Consider the following 20,872-nt stretch of genomic DNA (forward strand, 5'->3'; position numbering starts at 1 on the left):
TTTGAGTAAACGCAGGACATGCTTCATTCATCCAGTGTGCTAACCATTATACTTAAGGAGTATTTATTATTATTCCATTTGTGATGAAGAAAAACTTAGCAAAGTATGACGATTTCTACTGACACAAAAAACAACATAAAACTTGAACACTTATTATTTTCAATTTTATACAATAAAAGTAGATAAAATTGAAGATTGAAATGATAAAAATCCTTGTTCATGCAAAGATTTGAACCACAAGCAGAGATGCAAATGGATTTCGACATCTTACGATCATATTTAATTATCTTAATACGTTTTATAAATGATATTTCCTATTTTGCATAAAAATTAACAAAAAACAATCCTCAGCTATGACAGTCTGCTCTAACCAGTACAATCATGCATGTTCTATCTACGCTACTTTGAGTAAACGCAGGACATGCTTCATTCATCCAGTGTGCTAACCATTATACCCAAGGAGTATTTATTATTATTCCATTTTTGATGAAGAAAAACTTAGCAAAGTATGACGATTTCTACTGACACAAAAAACAACATAAAACTTGAACACTTATTATTTTCAATTTTATACAATAAAAGTAAATAAAATTGAAGATTGAAATGATAAAAATCCTTGTTCATGCATAAATTTGAACCACAAGCAGAGATGGAAATGGATGTTGACATCTTACGATCAAATTTAATTATCTTAATACTTTTTATAAATGATATTTCCTATTTTGCATAAAAATTAATAAAAAACGATCCTCAGCTATGACAGTCTGCTCTAACCAGTACAATCATGCATGTTCTATCTACGCTACTTTGAGTAAACGCAGGACATGCTTCATTCATCCAGTGTGCTAACCATTATACTTAAGGAGTATTTATTATTATTCCATTTGTGATGAAGAAAAACTTAGCAAAGTATGACGATTTCTACTGACACAAAAAACAACATAAAACTTGAACACTTATTATTTTCAATTTTATACAATAAAAGTAGATAAAATTGAAGATTGAAATGATAAAAATCCTTGTTCATGCAAAGATTTGAACCACAAGCAGAGATGCAAATGGATTTCGACATCTTACGATCATATTTAATTATCTTAATACGTTTTATAAATGATATTTCCTATTTTGCATAAAAATTAACAAAAAACAATCCTCAGCTATGACAGTCTGCTCTAACCAGTACAATCATGCATGTTCTATCTACGCTACTTTGAGTAAACGCAGGACAACCTTCATTCATCCAGTGTGCTAACCATTATACCCAAGGAGTATTTATTATTATTCCATTTTTGATGAAGAAAAACTTAGCAAAGTATGACGATTTCTACTGACACAAAAAACATTATAAAACTTGAACACTTATTATTTTCAATTTTATACAATAAAAGTAAATAAAATTGAAGATTGAAATGATAAAAATCCTTGTTCATGCATAAATTTGAACCACAAGCAGAGATGGAAATGGATGTTGACATCTTACGATCAAATTTAATTATCTTAATACTTTTTATAAATGATATTTCCTATTTTGCATAAAAATTAACAAAAAACAATCCTCAGCTATGACAGTCTGCTCTAACCAGTACAATCATGCATGTTCTATCTACGCTACTTTGAGTAAACGCAGGACAACCTTCATTCATCCAGTGTGCTAACCATTATACCCAAGGAGTATTTATTATTATTCCATTTTTGATGAAGAAAAACTTAGCAAAGTATGACGATTTCTACTGACACAAAAAACAACATAAAACTTGAACACTTATTATTTTCAATTTTATACAATAAAAGTAGATAAAATTGAAGATTGAAATGATAAAAATCCTTGTTCATGCAAAGATTTGAACCACAAGCAGAGATGCAAATGGATTTCGACATCTTACGATCATATTTAATTATCTTAATACGTTTTATAAATGATATTTCCTATTTTGCATAAAAATTAACAAAAAACAATCCTCAGCTATGACAGTCTGCTCTAACCAGTACAATCATGCATGTTCTATCTACGCTACTTTGAGTAAACGCAGGACAACCTTCATTCATCCAGTGTGCTAACCATTATACCCAAGGAGTATTTATTATTATTCCATTTTTGATGAAGAAAAACTTAGCAAAGTATGACGATTTCTACTGACACAAAAAGCATTATAAAACTTGAACACTTATTATTTTCAATTTTATACAATAAAAGTAAATAAAATTGAAGATTGAAATGATAAAAATCCTTGTTCATGCATAAATTTGAACCACAAGCAGAGATGGAAATGGATGTTGACATCTTACGATCAAATTTAATTATCTTAATACTTTTTATAAATGATATTTCCTATTTTGCATAAAAATTAATAAAAAACGATCCTCAGCTATGACAGTCTGCTCTAACCAGTACAATCATGCATGTTCTATCTACGCTACTTTGAGTAAACGCAGGACATGCTTCATTCATCCAGTGTGCTAACCATTATACTTAAGGAGTATTTATTATTATTCCATTTGTGATGAAGAAAAACTTAGCAAAGTATGACGATTTCTACTGACACAAAAAACAACATAAAACTTGAACACTTATTATTTTCAATTTTATACAATAAAAGTAGATAAAATTGAAGATTGAAATGATAAAAATCCTTGTTCATGCAAAGATTTGAACCACAAGCAGAGATGCAAATGGATTTCGACATCTTACGATCATATTTAATTATCTTAATACGTTTTATAAATGATATTTCCTATTTTGCATAAAAATTAACAAAAAACAATCCTCAGCTATGACAGTCTGCTCTAACCAGTACAATCATGCATGTTCTATCTACGCTACTTTGAGTAAACGCAGGACATGCTTCATTCATCCAGTGTGCTAACCATTATACCCAAGGAGTATTTATTATTATTCCATTTTTGATGAAGAAAAACTTAGCAAAGTATGACGATTTCTACTGACACAAAAAACAACATAAAACTTGAACACTTATTATTTTCAATTTTATACAATAAAAGTAAATAAAATTGAAGATTGAAATGATAAAAATCCTTGTTCATGCATAAATTTGAACCACAAGCAGAGATGGAAATGGATGTTGACATCTTACGATCAAATTTAATTATCTTAATACTTTTTATAAATGATATTTCCTATTTTGCATAAAAATTAATAAAAAACGATCCTCAGCTATGACAGTCTGCTCTAACCAGTACAATCATGCATGTTCTATCTACGCTACTTTGAGTAAACGCAGGACATGCTTCATTCATCCAGTGTGCTAACCATTATACTTAAGGAGTATTTATTATTATTCCATTTGTGATGAAGAAAAACTTAGCAAAGTATGACGATTTCTACTGACACAAAAAACAACATAAAACTTGAACACTTATTATTTTCAATTTTATACAATAAAAGTAGATAAAATTGAAGATTGAAATGATAAAAATCCTTGTTCATGCAAAGATTTGAACCACAAGCAGAGATGCAAATGGATTTCGACATCTTACGATCATATTTAATTATCTTAATACGTTTTATAAATGATATTTCCTATTTTGCATAAAAATTAACAAAAAACAATCCTCAGCTATGACAGTCTGCTCTAACCAGTACAATCATGCATGTTCTATCTACGCTACTTTGAGTAAACGCAGGACAACCTTCATTCATCCAGTGTGCTAACCATTATACCCAAGGAGTATTTATTATTATTCCATTTTTGATGAAGAAAAACTTAGCAAAGTATGACGATTTCTACTGACACAAAAAACATTATAAAACTTGAACACTTATTATTTTCAATTTTATACAATAAAAGTAAATAAAATTGAAGATTGAAATGATAAAAATCCTTGTTCATGCATAAATTTGAACCACAAGCAGAGATGGAAATGGATGTTGACATCTTACGATCAAATTTAATTATCTTAATACTTTTTATAAATGATATTTCCTATTTTGCATAAAAATTAATAAAAAACGATCCTCAGCTATGACAGTCTGCTCTAACCAGTACAATCATGCATGTTCTATCTACGCTACTTTGAGTAAACGCAGGACATGCTTCATTCATCCAGTATGCTAACCATTATACTTAAGGAGTATTTATTATTATTCCATTTGTGATGAAGAAAAACTTAGCAAAGTATGACGATTTCTACTGACACAAAAAACAACATCAAACTTGAACACTTATTATTTTCAATTTTATACAATAAAAGTAGATAAAATTGAAGATTGAAATGATAAAAATCCTTGTTCATGCAAAGATTTGAACCACAAGCAGAGATGGAAATGGATTTCGACATCTTACGATCATATTTAATTATCTTAATACGTTTAAAAACGATATTTCCTATTTTGCATAAAAATTAACAAAAAACAATCCTCAGCTATGACTGTCTGCTCTAACCAGTACAATCATGCATGTTCTATCTACGCTACTTTGAGTAAACGCAGGACAACCTTCATTCATCCAGTGTGCTAACCATTATACCCAAGGAGTATTTATTATTATTCCATTTTTGATGAAGAAAAACTTAGCAAAGTATGACGATTTCTACTGACACAAAAAACATTATAAAACTTGAACACTTATTATTTTCAATTTTATACAATAAAAGTAAATAAAATTGAAGATTGAAATGATAAAAATCCTTGTTCATGCATAAATTTGAACCACAAGCAGAGATGGAAATGGATGTTGACATCTTACGATCAAATTTAATTATCTTAATACTTTTTATAAATGATATTTCCTATTTTGCATAAAAATTAATAAAAAACAATCCTCAGCTATGACAGTCTGCTCTAACCAGTACAATCATGCATGTTCTATCTACGCTACTTTGAGTAAACGCAGGACATGCTTCATTCATCCAGTATGCTAACCATTATACTTAAGGAGTATTTATTATTATTCCATTTGTGATGAAGAAAAACTTAGCAAAGTATGACGATTTCTACTGACACAAAAAACAACATAAAACTTGAACACTTATTATTTTTAATTTTATACAATAAAAGTAGATAAAATTGAAGATTGAAATGATAAAAATCCTTGTTCATGCAAAGATTTGAACCACAAGCAGAGATGGAAATGGATTTTGACATCTTACGATCATATTTAATTATCTTAATACGTTTAAAAACGATATTTCCTATTTTGCATAAAAATTAACAAAAAACAATCCTCAGCTATGACAGTCTGCTCTAACCAGTACAATCATGCATGTTCTATCTACGCTACTTTGAGTAAACGCAGGACATGCTTCATTCATCCAGTGTGCTAACCATTATACCCAAGGAGTATTTATTATTATTCCATTTTTGATGAAGAAAAACTTAGCAAAGTATGACGATTTCTACTGACACAAAAAACAACATAAAACTTGAACACTTATTATTTTCAATTTTATACAATAAAAGTAAATAAAATTGAAGATTGAAATGATAAAAATCCTTGTTCATGCATAAATTTGAACCACAAGCAGAGATGGAAATGGATGTTGACATCTTACGATCAAATTTAATTATCTTAATACTTTTTATAAATGATATTTCCTATTTTGCATAAAAATTAATAAAAAACGATCCTCAGCTATGACAGTCTGCTCTAACCAGTACAATCATGCATGTTCTATCTACGCTACTTTGAGTAAACGCAGGACATGCTTCATTCATCCAGTGTGCTAACCATTATACTTAAGGAGTATTTATTATTATTCCATTTGTGATGAAGAAAAACTTAGCAAAGTATGACGATTTCTACTGACACAAAAAACAACATAAAACTTGAACACTTATTATTTTCAATTTTATACAATAAAAGTAGATAAAATTGAAGATTGAAATGATAAAAATCCTTGTTCATGCAAAGATTTGAACCACAAGCAGAGATGCAAATGGATTTCGACATCTTACGATCATATTTAATTATCTTAATACGTTTTATAAATGATATTTCCTATTTTGCATAAAAATTAACAAAAAACAATCCTCAGCTATGACAGTCTGCTCTAACCAGTACAATCATGCATGCTCTATCTACGCTACTTTGAGTAAACGCAGGACATGCTTCATTCATCCAGTGTGCTAACCATTATACCCAAGGAGTATTTATTATTATTCCATTTTTGATGAAGAAAAACTTAGCAAAGTATGACGATTTCTACTGACACAAAAAACATTATAAAACTTGAACACTTATTATTTTCAATTTTATACAATAAAAGTAAATAAAATTGAAGATTGAATGATAAAAATCCTTGTTCATGCATAAATTTGAACCACAAGCAGAGATGGAAATGGATGTTGACATCTTACGATCAAATTTAATTATCTTAATACTTTTTATAAATGATATTTCCTATTTTGCATAAAAATTAATAAAAAACGATCCTCAGCTATGACAGTCTGCTCTAACCAGTACAATCATGCATGTTCTATCTACGCTACTTTGAGTAAACGCAGGACATGCTTCATTCATCCAGTGTGCTAACCATTATACCCAAGGAGTATTTATTATTATTCCATTTTTGATGAAGAAAAACTTAGCAAAGTATGACGATTTCTACTGACACAAAAAACAACATAAAACTTGAACACTTATTATTTTCAATTTTATACAATAAAAGTAAATAAAATTGAAGATTGAAATGATAAAAATCCTTGTTCATGCATAAATTTGAACCACAAGCAGAGATGGAAATGGATGTTGACATCTTACGATCAAATTTAATTATCTTAATACTTTTTATAAATGATATTTCCTATTTTGCATAAAAATTAATAAAAAACGATCCTCAGCTATGACAGTCTGCTCTAACCAGTACAATCATGCATGTTCTATCTACGCTACTTTGAGTAAACGCAGGACATGCTTCATTCATCCAGTGTGCTAACCATTATACTTAAGGAGTATTTATTATTATTCCATTTGTGATGAAGAAAAACTTAGCAAAGTATGACGATTTCTACTGACACAAAAAACAACATAAAACTTGAACACTTATTATTTTCAATTTTATACAATAAAAGTAGATAAAATTGAAGATTGAAATGATAAAAATCCTTGTTCATGCAAAGATTTGAACCACAAGCAGAGATGCAAATGGATTTCGACATCTTACGATCACATTTAATTATCTTAATACGTTTAAAAATGATATTTCCTATTTTGCATAAAAATTAACAAAAAACAATCCTCAGCTATGACAGTCTGCTCTAACCAGTACAATCATGCATGTTCTATCTACGCTACTTTGAGTAAACGCAGGAAATGCTTCATTCATCCAGTGTGCTTACCATTATACCCAAGGAGTATTTATTATTATTCCATTTTTGATGAAGAAAAACTTAGCAAAGTATGACGATTTCTACTGACACAAAAAACAACATAAAACTTGAACACTTATTATTTTCAATTTTATACAATAAAAGTAGATAAAATTGAAGATTGAAATGATAAAAATCCTTGTTCATGCAAAGATTTGAACCACAAGCAGAGATGGAAATGGATTTCGACATCTTACGATCATATTTAATTATCTTAATACGTTTTATAAATGATATTTCCTATTTTGCATAAAAATTAACAAAAAACAATCCTCAGCTATGACAGTCTGCTCTAACCAGTACAATCATGCATGTTCTATCTACGCTTCTTTGAGTAAACGCAGGACATGCTTCATTCATCCACTTATTATTATTCCATTTTTGATGAAGAAAAACTTAGCAAAGTATGACGATTTCTACTTATTATTTTCAATTTTATACAATAAAAGTAGATAAAATTGAAGATTGAAATGATAAAAATCCTTGTTCATGCAAAGATTTGAACCACAAGCAGAGATGGAAATGGATTTCGACATCTTACGATCATATTTAATTATCTTAATACGTTTTATAAATGATATTTCCTATTTTGCATAAAAATTAATAAAAACCAATCCTCAGCTATGACAGTCTCCTCTAACCAGTACAATCATGCATGTTCTATCTACGCTACTTTAAGTTATCGCAGGACATGCTTCATTCATCCAGTGTGCTAACCATTATACCAAAGGAGAATTTATTATTATAAATACTAGTATATATAGTTGGCAGCACAATGAGGTAGAGAGGAAGTTTTTAGCCGTTCCCCCATAAGCTTGTGTGGAACAGCTGGATCACCCCAGATGGTTTTATTAGAAAAAAAGTTTTTTTGCATTATTTTTTAAAAAATCTTCAATCAAAAAGTGATCAGAATTAAATTTCAATTTTTTTATGTAAAAAAATAAAAAAAAAATCGTGTTTTCCCATGTATCCTTATGGGAACTTCCTTTCTACCTCATTGTGCTGCCAACTGGCGGGCGGCTTCCACTCCCCGGACAGCAATGGGTTACAGTACGGGATAGGACTGCTTTCTCCTCTATACTCCTCCCTGGTTTAGCTTTCGCAGCTGCCATAGCTTTCAGACGACGAGCGGTCTCTCTTTCCTGCGCACAATCCTGCATCGATCTCACTGCCTTTCTGATATTGGCACAGTTATCTGTAGCAATACAGACCACTTTTCCACCAATTTTTAATTTTTTAATCTGGTCTTCAATAAGTCCAGATATAAGATCATGCGTGTGGCTTCCTGTTTTGTAAAATGTTAGTTCTGTTCATTTGTCAATTATAACATTGAGTTTCTGACCTTTCATTCTTTTGCAACACAGCGCCCCCGATTTCCTCACGAGAATTTTTTCATCTAACCAATGGGCTGTCATTCCAATCCAGCTACGGTGAGTCGTTGACCACATATTAGCAGTAAGACAAACGTTGGCAACCGAAAAACTCATGGCCGCTGTTACTTCTTCTTCAAAGACATTGCGCTCATTTTCAATCATTTTTCTCAACTTCTTTGCCCCCATTGCACTGGCTTTGGGATTCAAAGTAGTAATGATTGCCCTAAAAGCTGTGTCGTCGACGGTACTCACCAGTCTGCCCAGGTATCAAAACCCAAGAACCCATCTTGTCGATATCTTTATCACTGTTTTTTATCAAAATATTTTGCAAAATCCTAGAAAAAAATAAATTCTACTATACTCGCATAATCAAAAATCTTTATTTCTTAATTACCTTGTCCCATCCATGTAAAAATAAAATCTAGCAAGCACCGACTTGTAAGATTTTTCGCGATTTTTCGGATTTTGGAGTAGAAGTTTGATAAAATCACTCTTGTAGTGAGAAACCGAAACCTTGTCTCGAATATTGCATTTTCGTAATTGGTTTTTAATATTTTGCCACGCATGGATCCAGCAACGGAACAACGGAATTTTTGGCCATGTCTTGAAAACAGCGTTCGTCATGGCTTTCTCATCGTCTGTTACAATAATAATTCGTTTGGATTCTGCAATTTCAGGAACGAGTTCCACCACACGTGAAAAAAAGAAGCTATGCACATATTCTATCCTCTCCATGTGAATCATGAACACGGAATAACGGGAGTTTCCTCAAATTTAGTGTGTCGGTATGAAAGACCCGACACATAGAAAGCAATCATTTCAAAAGTTGTGTCGTACGACAGGCACATCGTTGACAACTCCTCCCGTTCAATAAGCAAAAGAAAATCCGATACAGTTTCTAATGTAGTTCAGAAATAATATAACGAATATATTGAATAAGAAACAGTATATTACAATTCTTACCCTCACTGAAGCAAGTGACTATATTGGGAATGGCGAAAGTACGATATCATTATGGATAAAATCCGTTTCTTCCTTGAGTTCAATAAGATGATAAATTTCATCATCACCCAAACGTGCTTTCGTTCTCGGTGCATCGTGTTTTGCAATGGTTTTAAGTCTCGAACAACATCTACGTTTTGTCTTTCATCCGTTTCATTCTTCACCAATGCTTCCACCAATTTTTCGCTGTACACTTTCAAGGGATATTTTTCCTTACCATTTTTAATTTTTGCAAATCCGAATCCTTTGTTCGGGTAAAATTCTTGTTGGGATTTTTCGAGTTGCCATGGGCCAACCATTTAGCACTTTTTTCGTCTCCTAAGTATCTTATTAACACTCGGTTTGGATACAATTTGGGACACACAATTACACGTTTTTGAAAACTATCATCTGTTACCGATCTTTTCGCCACCTGGGTCTTAAAATAATACTTTGTGCACTTCGCTCCGCTTTTGCTGGTAACAGTTTTTGTTGCTCCCTGAACCCACCTTTACGTAGTAGTTTGAACACAGTTAGTACACAAATTACAAGAAACTCCAGTTCTTAGATTGAAAGTCCATAGTTTTCGATGGAAGTCCATATTTTAGTAGTCCATTCTGGACTGTCCAAGTCTATAGTTTAGTAACACCTAAATTTTGCAACCGTTTCGAATCACCTTTGCATCTATACATAACAAACTGAGAGCCTTCTTTGGGGAGTCCCCGGTATGCCCTGTAAAATCAAAATATTAATAATGGTTCTATCACCTGAATGATTATCGGTTACTTATTACTTTCTGATGGCACATGCTGTTTCAATTCCATTCAAATTCAAAGACAGTTTGATTTCTCTGCTATCTGTGTTATACAATTTAAGAATGTCTAATTTCTCTGCATCAATTGGTTTTGTTTCAAAACAGTTGGGTCCTCCCAACAAGAATAACTCCACTGTGATAGATGAAACAGGGACACTTACTGGAAAATAAATATTTAAATAATTAAAAAAAAATACAAAGTTTAAAACAATTACTCGTAGGTGTTGTGCTTGCCATTCGGACATTTCGCAAAGACTTGTCACAGAATCCTACACTTGAATACAGATTTGCTGGCAAGCTGTTGCTGAAGGAACAACTTGGTGCCCCAATAAGATTACTCATATTAATTGGGGAACTTGTATGTGGTGCAACTTTGGAAAAACGGGATGAAGTACATGGCTGTACATGGGAAACACAGGCTGAAGTAGATGGCAGTACAAAATCTCTGTGGTTCTTAACGAAGGCTGCAAACGTGATTGTATCACCCTTGCTCTGTAAAAAGGTAGATCAACAATATAAATTTGGACTAAGAAGAATAAAAATTGAAAAAAACTTTACGAAGACAAGCAGCTTTATACCTTGTATAAACGACACTGAGATTGACAAAATCATGGTCAGACATTTAAATAAAAATAAACCAGAATTAACGTCACCTTAAACCTTGCACAGGCATTCTATAATGTCCTGCCATCTACTACGAAGTGACGGGAGGAAAAACCTGGAGGACAGAAAATCGGGATCAAGCCGGCATTTGCCCTTTTGCTCTACGGGAGGTTTCTGTCCTCCCTGTCAGAAGTGACGGATCACAGAAAAAGGTATCAAATAGACGGTCCATAGGATGTCCGCAGCTGACCGAAAACGGACATACCTATCTTTAATTCCCAAACGTCTCATGGATCTCATATGGATATCCTAATTTGTAATCTATATATTTAAGATAAATAAGCTAGTTCTTTTTATTATTTATTTTATTGATTATGCAAAATTAAAAGTCAGAAAATTTTAAGTTGTCAGACCAATCAGTTTTTATTGAAAAAGACAGTGATTTTCAAGTGGGCATGTAAAGAATGATCCGTTTTGAGGTATCGTAATTGGAATGCAAAATGCTTTACACATATTACAGAAGTTAGGGGAACAGATTCGAGATGAGGAGACAATTTTGCTACCAATAGTTTGTCTAAAATAGAAGACCGTAAGGGGTAAAATATACATGTCTTCCTTGTTCAAAAATCTTCTCCCAACTAAAAAACCCCGTTCATGATGTTTGACGATATTTTATATCATAAAAACGTTCTTATTCTAAAGGAAAACACAACTTTCAGATAATGACGTTGATGGCACAGCATTTTTGAAACGCAAAGACTTGTAATGTTCGACCCCAGCAAACTCAGGTTATACAACTTGGCCTGCATAATGGATCCCCTTAAGTTTATACAGCCCAATAGATGAGCTAGAATTCCCTGAAATTATTTTTTGGTTGCTTTTAGCTCTGTCGATTTCTTGTAATCGCCAAACTATTTGTTGTAGTGGTTTTCCATTTTTTCGCAACAAATTCTTCATTTTTTAAAGTTTGTTTTCAAAGGGTAAGGCACTGAATTCATCCAGGTTGCCATGCTTCCGAACATCATTCGCCAAATGTATTAAGTTATGGACAAAAGTGACATATTTAGCGCCGTACAACTGCGCACCCCAAGTGACGTACAGTTTCAACAGAGACTCAGCGTAAGTCGCGTAAGTTTTGCACATTTACCCGTTTAAAAGAATTTTTATAGCGACATGTAGTAACAACATATGATTTTACCTATCGGAACTCAAAAATGGTTTATACGCAACTGGGCAAAACATACAGCAAATCTAGTCGCGTTTGAGATGTATTTCCTGATTTCAACTAAATAAGCAGATGTGTTCTATAGTTTCAACAGAAAACCAAAAATAAAATCTATAGTTTCACCAGAAAATGTTTATCAGACTTTCCCGTATTCATCGTATATCGTTCGTATCAGACCCACGTATTCAAATCCTTTTTTTTACTCCGATGCACACTAGATGCATGTAGTCCAACACGACAAGTTCAATAAGATCATCTAGTACGTCTTCGATTATTGACTTACAGCCATCCTTGAGGTGATTTTTTAGTTGTAGGCGTTTTCGGAAGGAGTCGTCGGTTCTCAAAGATGGAACGATTTCAGGAAAGGTTACGCGGCCACCAGTTGTTCGTTGACTATGATGAGTTACAATGTTTCCCTCCCATACGCTTCTTGTTGTATATTTCCTACAACCATAGTATGCGTTGTGGGTGGCGATATTAATCACAAACGTCGTGGCAGGGGCATCGCAACAGAGGCCACCAAGCACCACATAAATTTTTTTCCCACGAAATTGTAATCCTTGAGTTCACAGTCTTACGATATCGCCACGGAAAGAAGACAAAACATCGTTGACGTTGGTGGGCTTTTTGGCGCCGTGGTATATACCACCTACCAATATATCGTCCCAACCTATACGAAAAAAAATACAATTCAATTTTACTATTGTTTCGTGAACTAATTTATTATCATTCCAGCCAATTATTCAATTAATTATTTCTGATACATAAACAAAACAACTAACCTAGATCTTTGAAAATAATTGCCAACAAATCACTCGAACTACTTTTCGACAACGGGATACCGTCAATATTCACAAGAATGTAAAGCACATTGGGGATTTCCTTCCCAGCAGCTGCCATTGCCTCAAGAACATTTAAAAGGGCTGCTGCAACATCGAAATGCTGGTATTTCCCTGGTGGCGTATCCGTTAATTGAAGTTTTCCTCGTTTGGAGGACAACAGTGTTCTTGAATTCAGTGGTAAAAATGTCAGATTTGCATCACGATGAAGTATGTTAAGTAAATTGCTAACGTGACAACGGGGGATATTGCAATCGACCACCCATTGGATTAAACTTTGTTTGACAATTGATTCAAATTCGTTCTCATCTTCAATACTCTCTGAAATCATTTCTTCTTTGTCATAAACTGACCAATTAAATGCATCATTTTCGAATTCATCAAATGAAGCACCACTTGTGGAGTCAAAATCATCTTCAATTTACTGTGTGTCCTCAGCATACCCATCATCAGAGCTGTCTGGCTCGTTGGTGTACATGTCTAAATAATTAAAATTTATAAATAAACTCAGTATATTGAAAGCTAATCAATAAATAAAAAAGCTATGGACAAAAGTTACATACCATTATCAAGTACACCATTATTGTCATCATCCAAATCTAAAGATGTAGGTTGTGACATTGTATTAACTGAATTGTCAACTGGTAAGTGTACATTTGACAATAAGGTCAATCGAAGTAGTACCATGGTTTTCTTGCGCCTTTTAGCTGAAATTAGTAAGTTTCATTTCTTGTTTTGTATTCAAGCTTTAGAGTCGAAACATTTCTATAATTGTATTGGTAATTTGTTCTATTCCTTGTTTCTTCATGTTTGACATTCAGTTGTTGACCACGCGATGATTAAAAATTAACATTGATTTATCTGACAACTAATCACTAATGGTTACCTTACTTTGCAGGCATAGATTCTGATTTTTTCTACAACAAGAAAGAAGTATTCATTTACATACCAGCATTTCAATGCCGTCTTCAGTTGTAAGTTTTATTTTAACAGAGCTGCACATCGTCATTATCAGATACTAAAATTCATCTCTGTTAGCGCAGGTTCAATCTGGCAAATATTTTCTGGTTGATTTAACTACTGCAACTTGAAACACGTTATTTACGTTGTTAACGTTTCTTTACCCTTATTTTGCCACTGTCCCTGATTTGGGGGTTAACAACGGGACACGGTGCTAGTATCCCAAGACTCTTGGGGAGAGGGCTTCAGTGAATAAGCGTAAAACTCGACAACCAGATTGGTTTCTTTATCAGTGCAAGATCAGGGAAACATTTGGTATGTTTTATTTTTATTTTTGTATTGCAGTTCATATTCAAAACATATTTATTTTCTAGATTCGTATGAGGCCTCTCGTGCCAAAGAGAATCTAACTGATGTTCAATCGGATATCGACTCTGCATCTGAAAGCCAAACAAAACAAAATATGGGTAAAGGCTATAGGAATAAGAGGACAGGACAACGATTCACCGTTGATGAATCACAAGATTCCAGCTGTGATGCAAGTATACTGTCGGAATGTACGGGCCCACTCAATTTGACACTCCTTCTATTCCTATAGGATTGTCTAAAAATGCTGTTCGAACAACCAAACAAGTGGTTAATGTACCCACGCAGTTCTTTCAGCAAAACGCAGAATACAGTCAGTCGTATTGTGTCGATTCTGTCTTGGCTTTAATACCGTCCATTTCTGACAACACACGATCTACAGTAGAACGTCCCAATGCTAATTCTCTGAAATCCATCAATCGACTTCATTGTTTAATGTTAACTCTCCATCGCCAACTGCTGATGGTTCATCGTCTGTAGTTAGGAGAGAAATGGGTGAGCGTGATCAAGTTGTTGTTGCTCAGCCAACTTACACGGAAGGTATACTCGAGATATCCCATTAGTAATTTCCTCTAATATGTTCTTGTTTCATTATTAAATGCTTGATTTTAATTGCAGGTTTTGAGAAAATTGTAAAAAAGTTGGTGAGGGACACATTGAAACAAAACGACACATTAACAAATTTTATGGACAAACTTGTCATAATGGATGGAAAGTTGAATAATCTCACCCTAGCTGATGTTCTACCAGCAGCAGAAAATCCCACTTTTTAAATCGCACCCTTGAAGGAAGTAGAAGAAATCAAAGGGTTGGAACAACAATTACTGGACAAAGAGAATTATTATCAATTGGTACTTAAAATTAAAGTGAATACGATTTTTTAAGAAACAATTCATTTTCTTGTATTTATAGGTCAGGTTGATCCGTTAGTAACTGTTTACAATGGGCTTGGAAATCAGTTTTTTTCGATCAAAGTTATGGCTTATGTAAACTGGGAAGGAAAAGCAAAAAAGGGATCGATACAAAAAATGGTCTTCAGCATACAATGATTACTACAGCCGTGTTTGGTTTGTATTTCAAAATTGGTTTAGTTCAAAATTGTAATTGTAAACAATAACGTTTTTCTTTTCTAGAGGGTATTCAAACCGCTTCCCGTAAGCCAAACAAATTGGAAATGGAAAATGATACAAGGAAAATAATGAAGGTAATCCCAGATAAATACCGAAGCATACGTTTAACAGAAAATCAAGATGGAATGGATGTCGACCACGGACCAAGATAAATGGTCCGCCAGCGGGAATTCAGTAGTTTATCACTGGCAAGTTTAAAATATTATTCCTCTTCGTCAGAAATGTTAGTATCTTTCTAATCCCATGTTATTTCAAAAGGATACTGAAATGAGAGAGAATCGGCTCTCTTTTCCTAATTGAAATTTATCCATATAGATGTCTTCTTAAATAAAAAATTTAACCTAGAGTTCTTGGGAATTGAAATTTCCAAAATCAAGAAAAATTAAAATGCAACTTGAATGAAACTAAAGCTATTCCACATCGAGGACAGGATCAGTTTCGTTACGTACGTTTTAACATTTTTGTAAGATTGTCCCCATCTAACTTCTATATTTTTTTTGGGTGGGGTGAACCAGACTTTCAAATGGTTTTGCCAGTCACTGTTTGATGGTCTGTTTGAGAGCCCACACCGTCTATTTCAGTGCAGCTAACAACGTCAATTGCAGTGCAGCCAACAACGTGGATTGCAGTGCAGCCAACACCGTCGATTACAGTGCAGCCAACACCGTCGATTACAGTGCAGCCAAGCCCACAAGAATCATCCAATGAAATTCTTTACTGATACACCTGTTCGTGTTCCGTAGGCTAGCGTTTGATGTGTATAATTTGCGTATCATGTATGCGTATTTGTAGTGTATGTTTTTGTCAAATAAATGGTAATTTCAAACTGATTTCTGAAAGAATTTTTTCTAATTTATTTGTAAACGCTATGGTTAGATTTACGTCCAGTGAGGGACCAAATAAATGCATTATTAAACATCCTATGGACGTTCGCTTTCAGATCAAATGGATGTTCGTTTCCGGACGTCAATGGGACGTTCGTTTTAGGACGTCAAATGGAAGTCCGGTATGGACATTCTACGGAGAGGACATCAGGACGTTCTATAATCTTTAGAATAACGTCCACCTCGGACGTCCAGGTCAGAAGGAATGGACGCAATTGAGACGTCCAATGGGCGTAAGTGTGCTAGTAGGGCCTGGTCCCAACGGATTATCTAGGCTTATCAATCTACCTTTTTGAAATCATTGGAACTAAGGAGCTTTTTTATCAACTAGTGTTGAATCCAGAAGAGTCGAACGACGTCGCTATGCACTTCAAATGCTCAAATTAAACAAAAAAAGATCTGTGTTGTCAACTGTTGCTGTGTAAGTATTTATGGCTCGTCAATGCATTCAAAATATACTGCTGAATAACATTTTATATGTCACTACTCACTAGCAAGGAAAACTAGAAGATGTTCCTGTGAAGTTAAGAGTAAAAATGAGAGTGCCTGGATTCAAAAAGTTAGCCCTGGGCATTAAAAAATTTAAAGAAGTTGAAGAACAAGTGGGACTTAAACGGGCGGGGCGGGTTTCAAAATCTCTCCGTGCAGCAGAAAGAAGAAGTGACAGAATTTCAATACGAATATAATTTTTGCCTGTTGGAAATGATTCATTTTATTCCATCTGCAAGGTAAGCAGTGATACACTTGATGACTTGGTAGTGTCAGTAGAGAGTCTGTTGACCAACTCTCCTGTTTGGTTCTTGTCAAAGTACTTTACTAAGAAATTGGTTTTCAATATAAATATAGAAAAGAGGAAAAGAACATTTTTTGGTTTGGTCAGCAGTGTAATGATAAAGTAGCTGTCATCTAAACTAAATATATATTTGAATAATTGATTTAACATCTATATTTTGAAGGCAATAGTCAACAGAACGTTACATCTATTCTCTTGATCAATGAAGACAGAGAATGTCATAATTCTGTTTATAATTCACTTCCATTTCTGCTGATCCTTGTCTTAGAGTTTAATTTTCTCGATGACCATTTGGTGATTGATTACTAGCGTCTTCTCAGTATTTCCTACTTCCTACGACCCCCCCCCCCCCCCCAAAAAAAAGGTGTTATGTAAAAAGTTAGTTTCAACAATTTTTTTTTTTTAATTTTATATTTAGATTTAGACCTACAGCAGTTTGGTATTCCATGAAATCACCACGCGAGTTTGTACAGCTGCGGTCTAACTCCTTCTTTCCCTATGTAAACAAATCAAATTTTCTTAATGCTTTAAAATTCAAATAAATTACACAAAATGGAAAATTAGCTATTATACCGATAATACCTTGTTTCGTACGGCTGAAAAAAAGATGTTCAATTCTGGATATAAACGAGACGTCTGTAAAATAACAACTGATAAATTAAAAGGGAATACCCAGAATCAGCGAAATGAGCGCATCCCGATACTTAAAAAAAATTAATTTGTTTGTTTCTTGTTATAATATTATTTTTACAACCTTATCCATTTATTTTTATATTATTATATGTGTAGTATTAATTATCAATAACCATGATACAAAAAGAAAATCGTACCTTGTCGAATAACAAATTCATATTTGAATCCACCGTATTGGAGCATACGGTTGATAACTGCACCGAACCTATATTATTAGCTTGTTCTGGTGTTGCTGAAGTCAATTGTGTTTCTACAATGAGGAATTGCAACATCATCGCCATCAAAACCAAATTCGCAAAGGTATTCAGAAACATCTTCGAAACCTGTTTTCAAAAACGTTTAAACAAGTTAGAAAATTTGCATAAGAAAAATATTAAGCGACGTTAATCACGTTATACTAAATACAAATAGTATAAACGAGCGGATAAAAAAATGCACAACCTAATCGTCCGTGTGTCCGTCTGATTTTAACCAACAACAGCACCAAACTATATTTTTGTGAATATAATTGTTAACGTCATTTGACACGTTTAACTGAAAAACGTCACTGGGTGTCAACGTTCAACGTTTTTTTCGGGCAGTGTAAGCCAATGTACTACGATTATTGCAAGAAATCAGATCCTCTCTTTCCTATACATGACACGTTTTACGGTTTTACGGTATATTTCTAAAAAGGCTTGTTTTATAAATACGCCACCTACGTGTGTCCGTCAAACCGTAAATGATTTAACAATTTTTTATCTCAAATATCACAAAATGACGATTACTTATCAACAAATCGTGAAATGTTGCTGAAAAATATATAATAAATCACTGATAATTGACCTTTTTTTCTTTCTTTTCTTTTTTTTGATTATCAGTGATAACGAGAGCGGTATCACTAATCCTCATCCCCTCGACGTTTTTAACGTTACTAAACGAACGTTATTATCGTTCTAAAATCTGATGACTTCCTTGGTATTCAATATGACATAACAAAATGAGACTAGACGACCGAACGTCGAACGCTCAAAACGCAATCAATCCAGAAGCGAAAAAATCAAAATTCTTGAAACTCGAAGAAATTTCGAACCTTATTCGACGCTTTCTAGAACTGCTGGCGCCAATGCCTTAATCGGATACGCAAAGCACACTACTGAAAAACCAGATAGCCACCTACATATATTTGTATGAACTCAAGCGGACAAATCAAATTCCTGTGATCAGCTATTCTGCTTTGAAGAAACCGTCGACGTTTTTAGTAGGAATGCTCTAGCAGTAAAAGTAAAAGGAATCAAACAAAGTTTCCGTGCTATCGCTAGATGGCATCACATAGCTATCCAATGGAGTTTACTTCAGAGCTCGAATAAGTTGAATTCAATCATTCCTGGCTTTAGAAATTTCGAAAATAATCCAATAAGCTCATTCGAACTTGGATTTTAAAAATTCGTTCTTGGTTTTCGAAAATTCAAAACCCATTTGATAAACCAAATACTGCTCGTTCAATAAAATTCATTTCAGGTTTTAGAAAATTTGAAACTATTTCGATAGAGATCAAATTACATACAACTAATTTCAGTTTACGTGAAAAGAAAGTAAACAAAAAAGAATGCCGATTAGAAATACCCAAGGGGTTGTCAACTCTAAATTTCCAGATTTTTCTAGAAATTGTTACTTACAAAGCGCGGAATTAACTAAAGGGCGAGGCGGGCCGAGGCAGTCTTTTGGAAAATTTGGTTTTTACCCCTTTTTAACTTGTTTCTTTTAACAATTCCGTGTTATTCCCCCTTTTCCAAGAAAAATTTTAGACTTTTGCGGCTAAACCCTTCTTTTTATCACAAATTTTCCCCTTCCCTGCGTTTCCCACGTTTTGGATTTAAAGAAAACAATGAAACGTCATTGTCAAGTTTAGCTTTACAACAACGTCATTCTGCCGAAAATAGATTTAAATACGATAAGGGATATGTGGCATTGCTTTGGCGCCGGCCGCGAAAACATTCCGTACAACTCAAACGCTTTCGCAAGGGCCTTTGGCTTTGTGTTACGCTTCATTTTTCGTACCCCGTTAAGGTTAGGAAAAACTTCCAGCATTGGGAAGAGCTTGTAAAAATAATATTATAACAAGAAACAAACAAATTAATTTTTTTTTAAGTATCGGGATTCGCTGATTCTGGGTATTCCCTTTTAATTTATCAGTTGTTATTTTACAGACGTCTCGTTTATATCCAGAATTGAACATCTTTTTTTCAGCCGTACGAAACAAGGTATTATCGGTATTATAGCTAATTTTCCATTTTGTGTAATTTATTTGAATTTTAAAGCATTAAGAAAATTTGATTTGTTTACATAGGGAAAGAAGGAGTTAGACCGCAGCTGTACAAACTCGCGTGGTGATTTCATGGAATACCAAACTGCTGTAGGTCTAAATCTAAATATAAAATTTAAAAAAAAAATTGTTGAAACTAACTTTTTACATAACACCTTTTTTTTTTGGGGGGGGGGGGGTCGTAGGAAGTAGGAAATACTGAGAAGACGCTAGTAATCAATCACCAAATGGTCATCGAGAAAATTAAACTCTAAGACAAGGATCAGCAGAAATGGAAGTGAATTATAAACAGAATTATGACATTCTCTGTCTTCATTGATCAAGAGAATAGATGTAACGTTCTGTTGACTATTGCCTTCAAAATATAGATGTTAAATCAATTATTCAAATATATATTTAGTTTAGATGACAGCTACTTTATCATTACACTGCTGACCAAACCAAAAAATGTTCTTTTCCTCTTTTCTATATTTATATTGAAAACCAATTTCTTAGTAAAGTACTTTGACAAGAACCAAACAGGAGAGTTGGTCAACAGACTCTCTACTGACACTACCAAGTCATCAAGTGTATCACTGCTTA

General features: G+C 33.4%; 2 protein-coding genes and 1 long non-coding RNA gene across 3 annotated transcripts in view; 1 reads left to right on the top strand and 2 right to left on the bottom strand.

The window, feature by feature from the left end:
• LOC124312357 (collagen alpha-1(I) chain-like) overlaps nt 1-20,872 on the bottom strand; it is a 1,404,094-nt gene that overhangs the window by 397,591 nt on the left and 985,631 nt on the right. The gene's annotated exons all lie outside the window — the stretch shown is intronic.
• Nucleotides 17,383-19,113, bottom strand: LOC124312513. The gene is made up of 5 exons (XM_046777047.1): nt 19,058-19,113; nt 18,123-18,308; nt 17,875-17,928; nt 17,723-17,788; nt 17,383-17,625 (listed from the first exon to the last, which is right to left on the bottom strand). The coding sequence occupies exons 2-5, from the start codon at nt 18,297-18,299 to the stop codon at nt 17,557-17,559; spliced, it is 366 nt and encodes a 121-aa protein (XP_046633003.1). The 5' UTR covers nt 18,300-18,308; nt 19,058-19,113; the 3' UTR covers nt 17,383-17,556.
• Nucleotides 20,090-20,706, top strand: LOC124312570. Its single transcript, XR_006910563.1, has 3 exons — nt 20,090-20,228; nt 20,315-20,380; nt 20,476-20,706. It is a non-coding gene; the product is annotated as an uncharacterized LOC124312570 (long non-coding RNA).

Source organism: Daphnia pulicaria, chromosome 8 (genome assembly GCF_021234035.1).
Source record: "Daphnia pulicaria isolate SC F1-1A chromosome 8, SC_F0-13Bv2, whole genome shotgun sequence".
NCBI lineage: Eukaryota > Metazoa > Arthropoda > Branchiopoda > Diplostraca > Daphniidae > Daphnia > Daphnia pulicaria.